Source organism: Salmo salar, chromosome ssa09 (genome assembly GCF_905237065.1).
Source record: "Salmo salar chromosome ssa09, Ssal_v3.1, whole genome shotgun sequence".
In the NCBI taxonomy this organism is placed as follows: domain Eukaryota; kingdom Metazoa; phylum Chordata; class Actinopteri; order Salmoniformes; family Salmonidae; genus Salmo; species Salmo salar.
Genome location: NC_059450.1, coordinates 128738087 through 128752153, shown reverse-complemented (window position 1 = coordinate 128752153; position 14067 = coordinate 128738087). Strand labels below are relative to the sequence as shown.

The 14067-nt window shown below is 41.9% G+C and overlaps 3 protein-coding genes across 7 annotated transcripts in view; 2 read left to right on the top strand and 1 right to left on the bottom strand.

The window, feature by feature from the left end:
- LOC106612840 (VPS53 subunit of GARP complex) overlaps positions 1-5671 on the top strand; it is a 34358-nt gene extending 28687 nt beyond the window's left edge. For both annotated transcript variants that reach the window (XM_014214414.2, XM_014214413.2), the window contains 2 exons: positions 4406-4510; positions 4667-5671. In XM_014214414.2, the coding sequence (XP_014069889.1) occupies positions 4406-4510; positions 4667-4837 (276 nt within the window). In that variant the 3' untranslated portion in view covers positions 4838-5671. The remainder of the gene's footprint in view (positions 1-4405; positions 4511-4666) is intronic.
- Positions 5672-7290: 1619 nt separating this feature from the next.
- On the top strand, positions 7291-10265 carry rflnb (refilin B). Of its 4 annotated transcripts, none has more exons than XM_045723317.1 (3): positions 7291-8061; positions 8349-8410; positions 8758-9049. In XM_045723317.1, exons 1-3 carry the CDS (start codon positions 7864-7866, stop codon positions 9023-9025), a joined length of 528 nt encoding a protein of 175 aa, XP_045579273.1. In that variant the 5' UTR covers positions 7291-7863; the 3' UTR covers positions 9026-9049. The 4 variants fall into 4 exon arrangements, with proteins under 4 accessions (XP_045579273.1, XP_045579272.1, XP_014069701.1 ...); XM_045723316.1 differs by having other exon boundaries at positions 8316-8410; XM_014214226.2 differs by having other exon boundaries at positions 7296-8061; positions 8729-10265.
- liat1 (ligand of ATE1) lies at positions 8549-12184 on the bottom strand. The gene is made up of 2 exons (XM_014214415.2): positions 11613-12184; positions 8549-10944 (listed from the first exon to the last, which is right to left on the bottom strand). The coding sequence occupies exons 1-2, from the start codon at positions 11797-11799 to the stop codon at positions 10529-10531; spliced, it is 603 nt and encodes a 200-aa protein (XP_014069890.2). The 5' UTR covers positions 11800-12184; the 3' UTR covers positions 8549-10528.
- Between the last annotated feature and the right edge of the window lie 1883 nt (positions 12185-14067).

Below are 14067 nucleotides of genomic sequence, written 5' to 3'. Positions count from 1 at the left end.
ACTACAAATACCTAGGTGTCCGGTTAGACTGTAAGCTCTCCTTCCAGACTCACATCAAACCTCTCCAATCCAAAGTTAAATCTAGAATTGGCTTCCTATTTCGCACCAAAGCATCCTTCACTCATGCTGCCAAACATACCCTCGTAAAACTGACCATCCTACCGATCCTCGACTTCGGCGATGTCATTTACAAAATAGCCTCCAATACCCTACTCAATAAACTGGATGCAGTCTATCACAGTGCCATCCATTTTGTCACCAAAGCCCCATATACTACCCACCACTGCGACCTGTACGCTCTCGTTGGCTGGCCCTCGCTTCATACTCGTCGCCAAACCCACTGGCTCCAGGTCATCTACAAGACCCTGCTAGGTAAAGTCCCCCCTTATCTCAGCTCACTGGTCACCATAGCAGCACCCACCTGTAGCATGCGCTCCAGCAGGTATATCTCTCTGGTCACCCCCAAAGCCAATTCCTCCTTTGGCCGTCTCTCCTTCCAGTTCTCTGCTGCCAATGACTGGAACGAACTACAAAAATCTCTGAAACTGGAAACACTTATCTCCCTCACTAGCTTTAAGTACCATCTGTCAGAGCAGCTCACAGATCACTGCACCTGTACATAGCCCATCTATAATTTAGCCCAAACAACTACCTCTTCCCCTACTGTATTTATTTATTTTGCTCCTTTGCGCCCCATTATTTCTATTTCTACTTTGCGCTTTCTTCCACTACAAATCTACCATTCCAGTGTTTTACTTGCTATATTGTATTTACTATGCCACTATGGCCTTTTTTGCCTTTACCTCCCTTATCTCACCTCATTTGCTCACATTGTATATAGACTTATTTTTCTACTGTATTATTGACTGTATGTTTGTTTTACTCCATGTGTAATTCTGTGTTGTTGTTGTATGTGTCGAACTGCTTTGCTTTATCTTGGCCAGGTCGCAATTGTAAATGAGAACTTGTTCTCAACTTGCCTACCTGGTTAAATAAAGGAAAAATAAATACATCTCAGCTCACTGGTCACCATAACAACACCCACCCGTAGCATGCGCTCCAGCAGGTATATCTCACTGGTCATCCCCAAAGCCAACACCTCCTTTGGCTGCCTTTCTTGACAGTTCTCTGCTGCCAATGACTGGAACGAATTGCAAAAATCGCTGAAGTTGGAGACTTATATCTCCCTCACTAACTTTAAGCATCAGCTATTTGAGCAGCTCACCAATTGCTGCAGCGGTACACAGCCCATCTGTAAATAGACCATCCAAATACCTACCTCATCCCCATATTGTTTTTATTTACTTTTTTGCCGTTTGCACACCAGTATTTCTACTTGCACATCATCATCATCTGCACATCTATCACTCCAGTGTTAATTTGCTGAATTGTAATTACTTTGCTAATATGGCCTATTTATTGCCTTACCTCCTTACTCCATTTGCACACACTGTATATAGATTTTTCTATTGTTATTGACTGTACTTTTGTTTATCCCATGTGTAACTCTGTTGTTTTTTGTCGCACTGCTTTGCTTTATCTTGGCCAGGTTGCAGTTGTAAATGAGAACTTGTTCTCAACTGGCCTACCTGGTTAAATAAAGATGAAATAAATAAAAAATGCTACATCAGCCATCAGGATGTAATCTATTCTGACCACAATCATTAGGACTACTGAAGATACAAGCATAGCCTCGTCTCCCTTTCTGTGTTTCTTGTCAAGATCATGTATCAGATACTTTTATACCAAGGGACTTCTAGTTACCAGATATTCAGGATATGTGGCCCTACATTCAAAACGGTTTACCGGCCTCTCCTCAGTGTCGACACCTGGGACGTGTATGGATGATTCCACATGTGAAGCATACAAGGCCGTTAGTCCATAGAGGAATTCCTTGAATGTGTTTACATACATTACAGTACCAGTCAAAAGTTGGGACACACCTACTCATTCCAGGGTTTTTCTTAATATTTTACTATTTCTACATTGTAGAATAATAGTGAAGACATCAGAACTATGAAATAACACCTATGGAATCATGTAGTAACCAAAAAAGTGTTAAACAAATCCAAATATATTTGAGATTCTTCAAATAGCCACCCTTTGCCTTGATGACAGCTTTGCTCACGCTTGGCATTCTCTCAACCAGCTTCATAAGATAGTCACCTTGAATACTTTTCCAACAGTTTTGAAGGAGTTCCCACATACAGTGCCTACGGAAAGTATTACAGCCTTACTTTACAGCCTTATTCTAAAATTGATTAAATAAATATCCTCAGAAATCTATACACAATACCCCATAATGACAGTGAAAACAGGTTTTTGCCCATTTTAGCACATTTATACAAAATAATAAACATATACCTTATTTACATAAGTATTTAAACCTTTTTCTATGAGACTTGAAATTCAGCTCAGGTACATCCTGTTTCCAATGATCATCCTTGATGTTTCTACAACTTGATTGGAGTCCACCTGTGGTAAATTCAATTGATTGGACATTATTTGGAAAGGCACACACCTGTCTATATTAGTTTTGATGTCTTCACTATTCTACAATGTAGAAAATAGGAAAAATGAAGAAAAACCCTTGAATGGGTAGGTGTATCAACTTTTGACTGGTACTGTACATTCCCCTTTGTCTGCCGCCCATTACTGTGTGTGTGTGTGTGTGTGTGTGTGTGTGTGTGTGTGTGTGTGTGTGTGTGTGTGTGTGTAAGGCCTTGAACCGACATACAAGGTGTATAGAGTTGTTCTCTTCGATCTGGTGAGCAGTTCAGCCCTGGAAGTTGTGGTACCTATGTGTCTCTTAGGTAATTGTTTTATGTTGGGCCAGGCAGGGCCTACAGATGCAGAAAGTCTAGAGAAATGCATAGGCTCTGTCACATGTTACCATATTTCCTATGTAGTGCACTACTTTTGACCAGAGCCCTTGTCCTTATCAATCCAAATACATAGGTCAGTGTGGGGCCTCAGGCCAGTATGGACGGACTATTCCTGATCGAATGTTTCTAGGATGTCCATGGATGATCAAAGTAAAGGTTATGGTGATGATGACTGTGATAAAGTAGTTTAGGCTGTTTTGAGTATAATGGTCTCCAAGTTTAGACCTATTCAGATGAGTCTGTCTGTAGGTTGTGTCTGTCTCTCAGGCTCAGGCAGCCCTCCTTGGCCCATGAGACGTGGCTGTTTTCCACGCTCTCCAGCCCTCTATCCACCCCATCCCTCTCCCCCACCACCAGAGCTCTCTTCTGGGGAGTGGAAATGCTACAACACCCCTCCACCCCACCTACTTCTAGCCTGGGTGGGTTTTTTTCATTCTCGCTCGCTCTCCCTCCCTTTCTTTCGTTTTTACGAGCTAACTACAACAGTCCCTCCAGGCTTTCCCTGGGCCTCCCTCCAGGACAGTTGCTAAGTAAATCACTCAGTCCAGAGGGGAAGGAACCTCAAGAATTCCAGACAATCCATAGTGTTCCATGTTCCGTCTCTCTTTGGTTTCGCTCTTTTATATATTCTGGCCCACACCCCTTAGGCACAGAGAGAGGATGAGAGGGGTTGGTGAGTGAGAAATGTTTTGGGTAGAGAAAAGGAGGGTTGGAGGGGGTGCAATTCCCAATTTTTTTCGATAAATTTTTTTTCTTTTTTATTTATTTATTTATTTATTCTGTGTTATCTGTCAACCATGTTTGTCTGCCCGCTCTGTAGCAAGCCACTACGATCAGTCTCAATGCTATCTGATCCATATTTTCCTCTCTCCCTCATTTCTCTCCTTCTCCCTCCTTCTCCCTATCTCGCTCCTGAAAGCAAAAAATAAATCCAACCTACAGTATTTCACCTTACTTTTTTTACTAATCTCCATTGCGATTTGCCCAAACACTCAATCTCTCATTATAGCCCCAAATAATGACCGGTGAGGCTAATTCCCATCCACCCATGCGTGGAGTAATTGGTGTGTAAAAAGAAAAGGGGTCAGGTCTCCTAAATATAGCCTTTCAGTAATATAGCCCAACAGTGCAGTCAGTGTGTGCTTCTATAATGGCACCCTATTCCCTATAAAGTGCACTACTTTTGACCAAATCCCATAGGGCTCTTGTCAAAAGTAGTGCAGTATATAGGATATAGGGAATAGAATGTAATTTTGGAAGCAGTCAGTGTTCGGGCTTTGTTTGCAGCGTTAACCACTTGCACACTGTCTGGTCTGATAGTTGACTGACTCTGGGGCCTGTTTGTTCTTACGGGCCACACACACACACTTACCGTGCACACACAGTTTATGAATCTTGGTCATCCCATCATGGCTCTTGGGAACGGGGGGGAGGGGGGTCTAAAAACCCCATGCTGTGCTTCAGTATTGAGATGTGAATGTATGAGCAACACTGATGTCTACTACCCCCACCCTCTACAGGTGGTCATGGCCCCCCATGAACCTACCGTGGTGTTTGTGGATAACTACATCAAGCTCCTCGCTGATGGAAACCCAGAGACCTTCCAGAAAACTCTGGATATGAAGGTAAGGGCCACTTTGGTTGGGTCCACTTGTTTTGTCTTTGTCAATAACCTGTTTTCAACAGTTATCTCCTACTTCCTCTGGCTCTGTCTTCTCTCTTGTTTTTTCCTCTTGCAATAACGTGTGTGTGTGTGTGTGTGTGTGTGTGTGTGTGTGTAGGGGTTAAAGCGCAGTGAGCAGAGCAGCATGTTGGAGCTCTTCAGACAGAGGTTACCCGCTCCACCCTCAGGGGCCGACGGAGGCCCCTCTCTCTCCTTCAGCACCCCCACCCCCGAGCAGGAGAACTCGCGCATACGCAAACTGGAGAAGCTCATCAAAAAGAGACTCTGAGCATGCACACACACATCATCATACCACACACAAATTATTCCAGTAATTCATCTCAAATACTTTTTCTTGCTCGGTTCAATCATAACGGAGAATTGCAGGCAGAGTAAAGACATGATTGTCTCATTTTTGTTAGGAGCATTAATGACCCTAATGATTTCAAAGTCAACTGTCGGATTATGAAGACATTTCCTCAGCTGCAGAGCTGTTGGCACGTATTACTCATTTACTTCTGTATTTATTTTCTGCTTCTCTTTTTATGACACTAAATACCCGAGCTTTGTAAATGTTGTTAAATGTAGACTATATCATACACACACTATGCATTTTAACAAAATGTGTTTACACTTAAAGACTGAGCCACTAACTAAAAACGGCTTTAGGAGCAATTTGCTGCCGCTTTGGCACCTATCCTCCCAGTCCCAGACTGAGAACAAGGAATTGCAATGCGTTTGAAGCAAACCTTTTCAGAATGTTCTAACTCTTTCAGAATGTTCTCCACTTCTCCAGTCCTGTGCCTTTCTGTGTGTTTCTCTTGGTTCCCTGATCAAGGGGAGGATGCAGTTAGTTAGGAGTTTGTATGGTTCCAGTGTCCCTTCACAACAGGAACACCCTGCAGGTGGATGGACCGCATCCCACCATGCATTGATGTCTCCAGGTTCAGTGGTTAAGCCCCCAGGTCCAGGACAGAGAGGATCTTGGGATTAACTATCTCCTCAAATAGATACGATTACGCGTGAGACGTTAAGCATGTTCATTTATTTAAGCTCTATTTCCCTATGTAATTCCTTGCTGTAGAGTCCTCTGAGCGTTTTATAAATGTCAATCTGAAGTGTATGTATATTCGTCTGAATCGATTTGATGACAGTGAGGGAGAGTCGCAGTACTTTATAACAGAGGAACTCATGTTCACTGTTGTACAAGGATGCATTGTACAACATTATATTGATTTCTGTTTAAGATTTATTGTCTAAACCTTTTTTTATTTTCTGTTATTCCGGGCCTCTGTTTGACACTGACAGGCCTAGATTACCTGTCAATAATAATGAAAACTTACCGACACTACCGTTATGCTTGTTTACACTGAACTGCACTGGGGTCAGAACGCAATCATGGTTGCATTAAGACACTGTGTAAGATTGAAATACAGCTAGTTTTCCCGGAAAACATCCCTTTTTCTTTCTCATGCTAGCTAGCAGTAGCCACTGCGCCCAGTTTGGAATTACAGTGTCAGCCAATCAGCTCCTTTATTGTTCAATGTGACGTGCCATTCCAAAATGGCTGCGGTGGCTACTGCTAGCGAGCATGAGGATGGAAAGGGACGTTTTCTTGGAAAACTAGCAGTTTTTCGATTGAGCAGTGTGGATAAAGGTCAAATCTGGAGTACAGTGTCATATCTCTGCATTGAGGTATGTTTTCTAACCCATATCTCGCTCTGGCTCCACGGTGTGTGTAACCATGATTGTGATCCAACCCCAGTGCAGCTCAAGCGTAGCGGTAGGGTTGGTATCTTCTGGCAAGTTTTCATTATGATTGACAGGTAATCTAGGCGTGTTAGAGGCATAACAACAGAAAATATAAAGATTTAGACAAATCTACAACAAAAAACATAATTTTGTACAATGAATCATTATACAACAGTAAACATGAGTTTGTCTGTTAGACAGGGAATTACACTGAGAAGTTAGCACAATGATGCTAGTGGAGAACAATAATATATTATTGAACACAGTTGCTTTTCATACTGTCATTGAGCTAATTATTTCTACTGTTACTTGCTTCAGATAAAGTACTTATTGCATGTAACAGCAAATACCCTGGATCAGTGATCCTTTGAAGTGGTTCATACATACAGGAAAATGTATTATTTGGTGGTGTAGCACAAGATAAGGATGGGGTCTGAAGAATCAAGTATAGTCAAGTATATCTTCTAAATCATTGTGGTTGAGGCATGAATGGTTGTTTTTGGATTTCATCCTTGGAAATCCTTATTCTCCCCAAGAGATAAATGTATGTATTAATATATTAATGCTATAATGCTTTTGATGTACACATTCCTGCCTTTAGTTCATAAGAAGAAAAACATGTTACTTTGTATTGTCAGTAGGGGTAGGCCGTCATTGTAAATAAGAATTTGTTCTTAACTGGCTTGCCTAGTTAAATAAAGGTTACATAAAAAAATAGGCTACTGTAGTGGCAACTGGTCAAAAACATGAATACTACAAGTGTGCCATCATGTTTTCCTTGTCGGCATGTTGTATCACACACACCGCTCTCTATCCGAGTCCATAGGTGTAATCATTAGTCCAAACATTATTTTATATATATTGGACAAATTCAGGGAGGTCCCTACCCGTTTCGTTCAGTTCGCTCCCGTTTAAGAAATGTTTTGCAACAGAATCGGCCCAATGAATAGGTCCAGTTCAGTTTGAACTTTTACCAGGGTATTTTTTTCGGGGGGAGAGGACAAAAGGAGAGTTCCCATGTTTCGTTTTGTTGCTTTTCATTTTTCCTCCAATCAGAGGTGAGGGTGCGTTTGAAAGGCGTTTCCTTTTCTCTATTTTATTGCAACAACAAAAAACAATGATACTTTTGAAGGGAGAGAAGTTTGAAGACAGACAGGCGGTGACCATCTTCAGTGCCTTCTCATGTGTTCTTTTATACTTCAGTGCCCGTGACACATAGCTTGATTTCACTATTTTGTCAACTTCAAGGCCAACGATTTATGTTGTATCTCTTTATTTCGAAGGGCAAAAACATATTGGGGGGAAGAAATGTTTTTTGACTTATGGAGGATTTAAATAGCATGCAGTACAATTTGTCTGGACCGTAGCCTATTGCGAAGCAAGAGAAGTTGATGCAATCCAATTGCCAACTTGCTTGATCGTTGGGAAGTTACCCAACGTGGAGGATCAATTGCATTCAAGGAAATACGCTTCTACGAATTGGAAATCAATTTTACCTACAGTTCTGCAAACTAATCGCGCAGTAGGGTCGTTATTTTATTTTTTGACTTTTTTTGTAAAGCAATGGTGGGCAGACTAAACTTGCTGAATGTATGTGACGACGAGCCATTGGACATGAGTTGCAAAACCGAGCGGGGACTTGACAGCCCGGACTCCGGACTACCCCCCAGCCCCAGTCCGAGCCACTGGCTGCTGCCTGATTGCGGGGATAAAGGTGCCATAAGCCCGGTGTCTGAAGACGAGAGGACAGGGTCATCCTTGGTACGTAGGCTGTCGCACGTTTCACTACAATTGTTACAGTAACTGATACAATCCCGCTATGAAATTTTAAGACAAAGTTGTTGCATTGTTAAATTGTTTCTGAAATAGTTAGCCTCTGAATACGTTTCCCTGCATGGCACTTAGTGAATCTGGGTCATGTCAATAGTAAATTGGGTCAGTAGCCTAAGCCGATCACATTTGCCACCTCCACCAAATATTTTCTCTTTATGCGAGTGTTGGCTGACTACTTGCAGGTTCCAATTTTATCGATTGGATCTGTTCCTCAGCTGCACACGTTGTCCTACGGGGAGGGCATAGAACTTGATCCACTACCGTCCAAGGAAATACGGTATGCTGTTTTAAATGACTGCATGTAGGTTATGAATGTTTGTGTGGTTTGAAATTGGCTTAGCACTGTGTGCTGCATATGCCTCGCTATTGGTATAAATACCTGTTTTTTTTAAAGAAATGTGGTGGACCACAGATCAAATGTTGAATTTATTTATTTATTTTTTACTTCTGTCAGCCTGTGTGTAGGCCTCCTGTAGCCAAGGGTCTATTTCTTGTAGGTTTGCAGTGCTTGAAACCTTGCCACATTCCAGTTCTAAAACGATATCTAGCTGAACATGCAGTGAAATGACACTTGCCCAAACGTTGTCATTCCTAGATACACATCATCTGTCCACTATGATTCAGAGCGTCACTTTATCCACGACGTGGCCATGCAGCCCAGAGGCCTGGGTCTGGAGAACTGCAGCCAGACGGTCCTGGCTGTCCCTCACAGCACCTGGAGACACTACAAGACCCAGCTCGACCTCCAGCCTCGCCAGCGGGCCCAGCATTTCCAGAGCACCACCATCGTCTACCCCAAGCACGCTCGCACCATCTACACCACGGAGCTGAGCTACGACAGCCGCCGGCTAGCCAGGAGATTCTTGTCGAGCGTGGAGCTGGAGGCTGCTGACCGGAGTAGGCTACCCCATTGAGGTTAGGGGAAGGCTGGGCACGGCCTGAGGGAGAGATCCCTGGGCCCTGTGGGGCCCAACCATCCACCAGGACGACGCCACACATGGACCCAGGTTACGGTCTATTAGTTTAGATTGGAAAGCATCGTAGCCCACATTTGAGTACCAGTCTTAAGAGGAGGGCAGAAGATGGAAGCCATATCTCTAGATCTGGAGTATCAAACAAATAGCAGGGACATTTGAGTGAGGCTGCCATCTACCAAAGTGTTGATCCATTAGTAGCTAGTAAAGAGTTCTCTGGTATGTCAAAGTTGGATTCCTTTTAACCAAGTGTTGAACTGTGGACTGAGACAGGTGATGGTGTACTGTATACTATCACCATGGAGGAACTTATAAACCAGATTTGTAGTCTAGACCATCACTGTCAACATTCTGTGTTTAGGCCTAACCATTGCAGTGGAGCTCAATGAACAATGATCCAACATTATAAGATTAAAGGCAATAGTGGAGTTTCCATGTGATTTTCTTTATAAGCGTAGACATGGGGAGTTGTCAAATGACTGTCTATGACTGGGCTTCAAAATGTCTTGTCAAATCATGGTATTATGGTCTATTTGTTGCACAATGTTACTTAGCAGAATATATTTTCCTGGATAGTGTAACACCGAGCCATGTATAGAGATGTATGATCCTGGTGTAACACCAAACCCCATCTTAGTCTTGCCTAAACCAACATTGTCTACTGTAAGTATGGTCATGGAGCAGAAAGCCACAACTTTTTTCATATTGTGTAAAAGAGTTGCAAATTACAGCAAGTTCTGTGTTTTAAAGTTGGGACATTTTCTTTTCCACAGATCATTGCGAATTGAAGAATTTTGTATTAGTTGGTAATGAGTAGCAAGAGATTATCCAATGTGTCATTATTGTTTTCAGTTATAAAGTTTTAGAATTTTCCTAATAGTGAAGTCTTGTTCTTACTAACACCTTAGGGACTGTTCATTATCTTTGCTTATCCTCTTCTTGCTTCGAGGTTTCATTTAGTTATGCATTTATTTGATGCTAATAAACTCCTTTTGGTAGCCTAATAGATTACTATTAAGCTACCAAACACAGGTAACTTCCCTCAAGGTCCTACAAGGATACACATCTAGAGGGCCTGAATTGCCTTGAGATATGATATTGCTTTTAAAGCTCTGTTTTTAGTGTTTAAATGAAATAAAGACCAACTCTTTTATATCAGATTTGAGAAGTGCTACAATTATTTGATATGTACTCCAATGCCATAAGCATATTCAAAATAGTCTTATCAGGATGTTATCTTTTGGTTATCAATTAGGGATATGCCTTTTTTAAATTGCCACTAGTTGAGTAAAGATGCAATTACAACGTTCCACCATCTCAGATTGAGACCGCTATGCCATCTGCAGGATAGAGAAGGTGCTGCACATACTGTATAACTGCACATAAAACCTATAGATTTATTCATGTGAAAACAGCCCCACCTAGATATTGTGTGTAATTGCACCACTGCTCTCCAAGTGTCCCTTGAACAAGCCCAAGTAGTCCATCACCCCCTGCTGTGAGGCCAGGTACCGTTTCCTCCGGTTGGCCTTGTACACCTCTATCCTCTCTGCCTCGGCCACCGGATCCTCCAGAACTCCATCCCACCTCAGGCTCTCCTTGGCTGGGTTGTTCTGGCCAGCCTGGTCCCATGACAGTGGGGCTTGGTGGGTACCAGCGTCTGGCCCTGTCAACGTTTCCTCATGTTTCATTGCCTCTCGCTGGGATTTATTGTTGCGGAGGCTGGTCAGACTTCTGGCCTTGGTCTTTTTGCTGTTGGAGCCCTTCAGGGTGGGTTTGGACCGTGTGGAGGAGCCTTTGACGACCTGTTGCTGCTCAGTGTTGGTGAGTTTATCTGCTGTGAGTGCAGGCCGGCAAAGTGCAGGTTAGTCTTAATTTGATACCAGTGTTTTGATTTCACAACACTATCACTCAACACATTCTCCTCTTGCAGGTCACTTTAGACTCTCACGTTTAGTGCCTTTTTAGCGACGAGGCAGGCATGAGTGTTTTTTCTAAAAATATATAAATATGCAGAAATAACTCAGCCATTTCCTTTTTACTTAAATTCTACTAGTTCACCTATTTTCTGTTTTTGACAACACAAGAAATGTAGTGTTAAATCATTGTACCATCTAAACCGCTGTGAAATATCAATAACCAAAAATATTGTTTGAAGCTGGTGTACAAAACCGAAAGTAAAACACACAAACGAAACTTCAGAACAGGAAACAGAAATGGCTCACATAGAACATATCTACCGCTTTCTTTTTTTTAACCTTTTATTTAATCAGGGAGTCAGACTTGCTTTCAATGAGAATGACAGATCTATAACTCACATTTCTATGCGAATTTGGTCGGGTCACCCAAAAAGTTACATATTGCAGCTTTAACAAAATATGACAAAAAACATAAAGGATCCATGTTGGGGTTACTATGATAACGTTATGGTAAAACAGGTAGGACTATAGACCTACGCTAGGCATTTAAAACTAGATTTTGTGAGCGTCACCTAAACAAACCAACCTGCTGCATCATCGGAGTTTGAAGGCGAGCTCGGTCCTCTTCTCGTCGACACACTCTTCTTTTTATCTTTTGTTTTGTCCTTTCTCTTCTTTTTCTTTCGCTTGCTGTCATTTGTAAGGCTCACGTTGGTAGACATCAGAGCATCATGGCTCCATACCGCCGCATCAACGTTTCTGCTGTGGTTCATTCTCTGCGGATGCTTGGGCTAACTCGATACACCATCAAACTATTGATAGTTGATACATTGTCAACTGCTTTATTTCGAAGGATGCATAGGCCTACACTTTCTAAAACGGTTACACCGGCGTGATTAATTGAAAAAACGAGAACTTAATCAGATACTTTTAAGGTGTGCACTCCGATCCACTCTTCTCACATGGAACTTCTCCATGGAAACCGGAGGAGCACCATTCCCGAATTCCTCGCGTTCGTCTGACCTATTCTATAATGATTTCTATGAGTAGTACAGTAAAACAAAGTATACAACAAGACACCATATAACGTCTCTGTGGAGGATCACGTGAGGAACTAGTGTTGCAGCGATTGATTACTGTAGTAACATTTTAACAACACTAGTTACTCACGTGATCTTTCACTGAAACGAACCAATGAGACGAGATCAAAACTATTCTGACGTCATATGGGGAGTGACTTCACTCTGACAAGTCTGGGCAAAAAATCCATCGTATAATTGTTAATTACTGAACATTAGACCAGACCACAGGTTGGTGGCACCTTAATTGGGGAGAACGGGCTCGTGTTAATGGCTGGAGCGGAATTAGTGAAATGGTATGCGTTTTGATGCCATTACATTCGCTAAGTTTTGGCCATTAAGAGTCGTCCTCCCCTCAGCAGCCTCTGTGAACCAGACAATAACGAACCATTATTGGACATTGGACTCCACGTAATTTATGAGTTAAAGAATCAGTCTAGCACACAGGAAAGACAACGCTTCCGGACAAGTCTCTGAATGTACTTGAGTGTCCCAGCCAAAGCCCAGACTTGAACCCGATCGAACATCTCTGGAGAGACCTGAAAATAGCTGTGCAGCGACGCTCCCCATCCAACCTGACAGAGCTTGAGAGGATCTGCAGAGAAGAATGTGAGAAACTCCCCAAAAACAGGTGTGCCAAGCTTGTAGCGTCATACCCAAGAAGACTCAAGGCTGTAATCCCTGGCAAAGGTGCTTCAACAAAGTACTGAGTAAAGGGTCTGAATACTTATGTAAATGTAATATTTCGCTTTTTATTTGTAATACCATTTCAAAAATGTCTACAAACCTGTTTTTGGTGTGTCATTATGGGGTATTGTGTAGATTAATGAGGGAAAAAAACAATTGAATCAATTTTAGAATTAGGCTGTAACATAACAAAAGGTGGAAAAAGTAAAGGTCTGAATACTTTCCGAATGCACTGTATGTGTATTGGATAACGACACAATCATTTGGGATTTTTTGGGCTTGGGACATAAAATGTCTGTAATATAGATCTCATAAAATGTCTTTAATGTAATGGCTCAGGTAGCATCATCCTTGAATTTTCATGCCGATCAAAGCTCTAATCAAATCCAGACGTATTTTTATGTTTTATAGGCTATGCTTTAGAATGACACTTCCGGTTTTGGCGGGAAATACCGGGTTACCCGGGAGAAAAGTGATTTATTCTAGGCATGGAACATTTGTAAAATATTCAACCCTAGTGTACTTATCAACCCTAGTGTCTTATCTTAATTTGATAATTCCGCTGTCACTGTGAATTTTCCTGCTCCACAGGAAATTCAAATGAGCCTTGTGATTTACATAAATTAATTGAGAACCTGAAGTTCTTTCTCTCTCGCTCAAACGCTAAAGCACCAGGCACAATAAATGTCTACTTCAATAGGTCCTACTAATGCGACATTCAAATGTACAAAAATGTATCTGAAATGCAGACATACAAATCAACAACTGTTGATTTCTGTAGCTTAATAACACAAGATCGATATTCGTCTCCACTACGACATACAGTACAAGTGAATATAAAATGCAGCCGTATGCTTCACCTAAACTATAGCCTATCAAAAATCAATTTCCTGTTACATTTTTTACATTTTAGTCATTTAGCAGACGCTCTTATCCAGAGCGACTTACAGTAGTGAATGCATATATTTCACACATTTCTTCTCCGTACTGGTCCCCCGTGGGAATCGAACCCACAACCCTGGTGTTGCAAACACCATGCTCTACCAACTGAGCCACAATTCACTTTTTTTTAAAGATAAACAAATAACCTTCCTCAGGGTTATTTTACTCCTGTGACAAAACTGGTCAAATTAAGATCCAACAACTCTAGTGTGAAGTGTGGTTCAGGAAGCTTCTATTGTAGCCTTAAGCCACTTCTTAGGGAAAGGCGTCCCGTCAACGGGGCAGTTGTAAATCATGCAGCGGCGTATGTCACGATCACAGATTTTTAGAGAA

What these genes read in the sequence shown, in the direction of transcription:
- rflnb (NM_001173893.1), top strand. Translation starts at nt 7,864, where the DNA reads ATGGTGGGCAGACTAAACTTGCTGAATGTATGTGACGACGAGCCATTG. An exon ending in AGAGGACAGGGTCATCCTTG is followed by an intron (nt 8,062 to 8,315) that starts GTACGTAGGCTG and finishes GACTACTTGCAG; the next exon opens with GTTCCAATTTTATCGATTGG. An exon ending in CTACCGTCCAAGGAAATACG is followed by an intron (nt 8,411 to 8,728) that starts GTATGCTGTTTT and finishes TGTCATTCCTAG; the next exon opens with ATACACATCATCTGTCCACT.
- liat1 (XM_014214415.2), bottom strand. Translation starts at nt 11,799, where the DNA reads ATGAACCACAGCAGAAACGTTGATGCGGCGGTATGGAGCCATGATGCT. An exon ending in AAACTCCGATGATGCAGCAG is followed by an intron (nt 10,945 to 11,612) that starts GTTGGTTTGTTT and finishes CTGCACTCACAG; the next exon opens with CAGATAAACTCACCAACACT.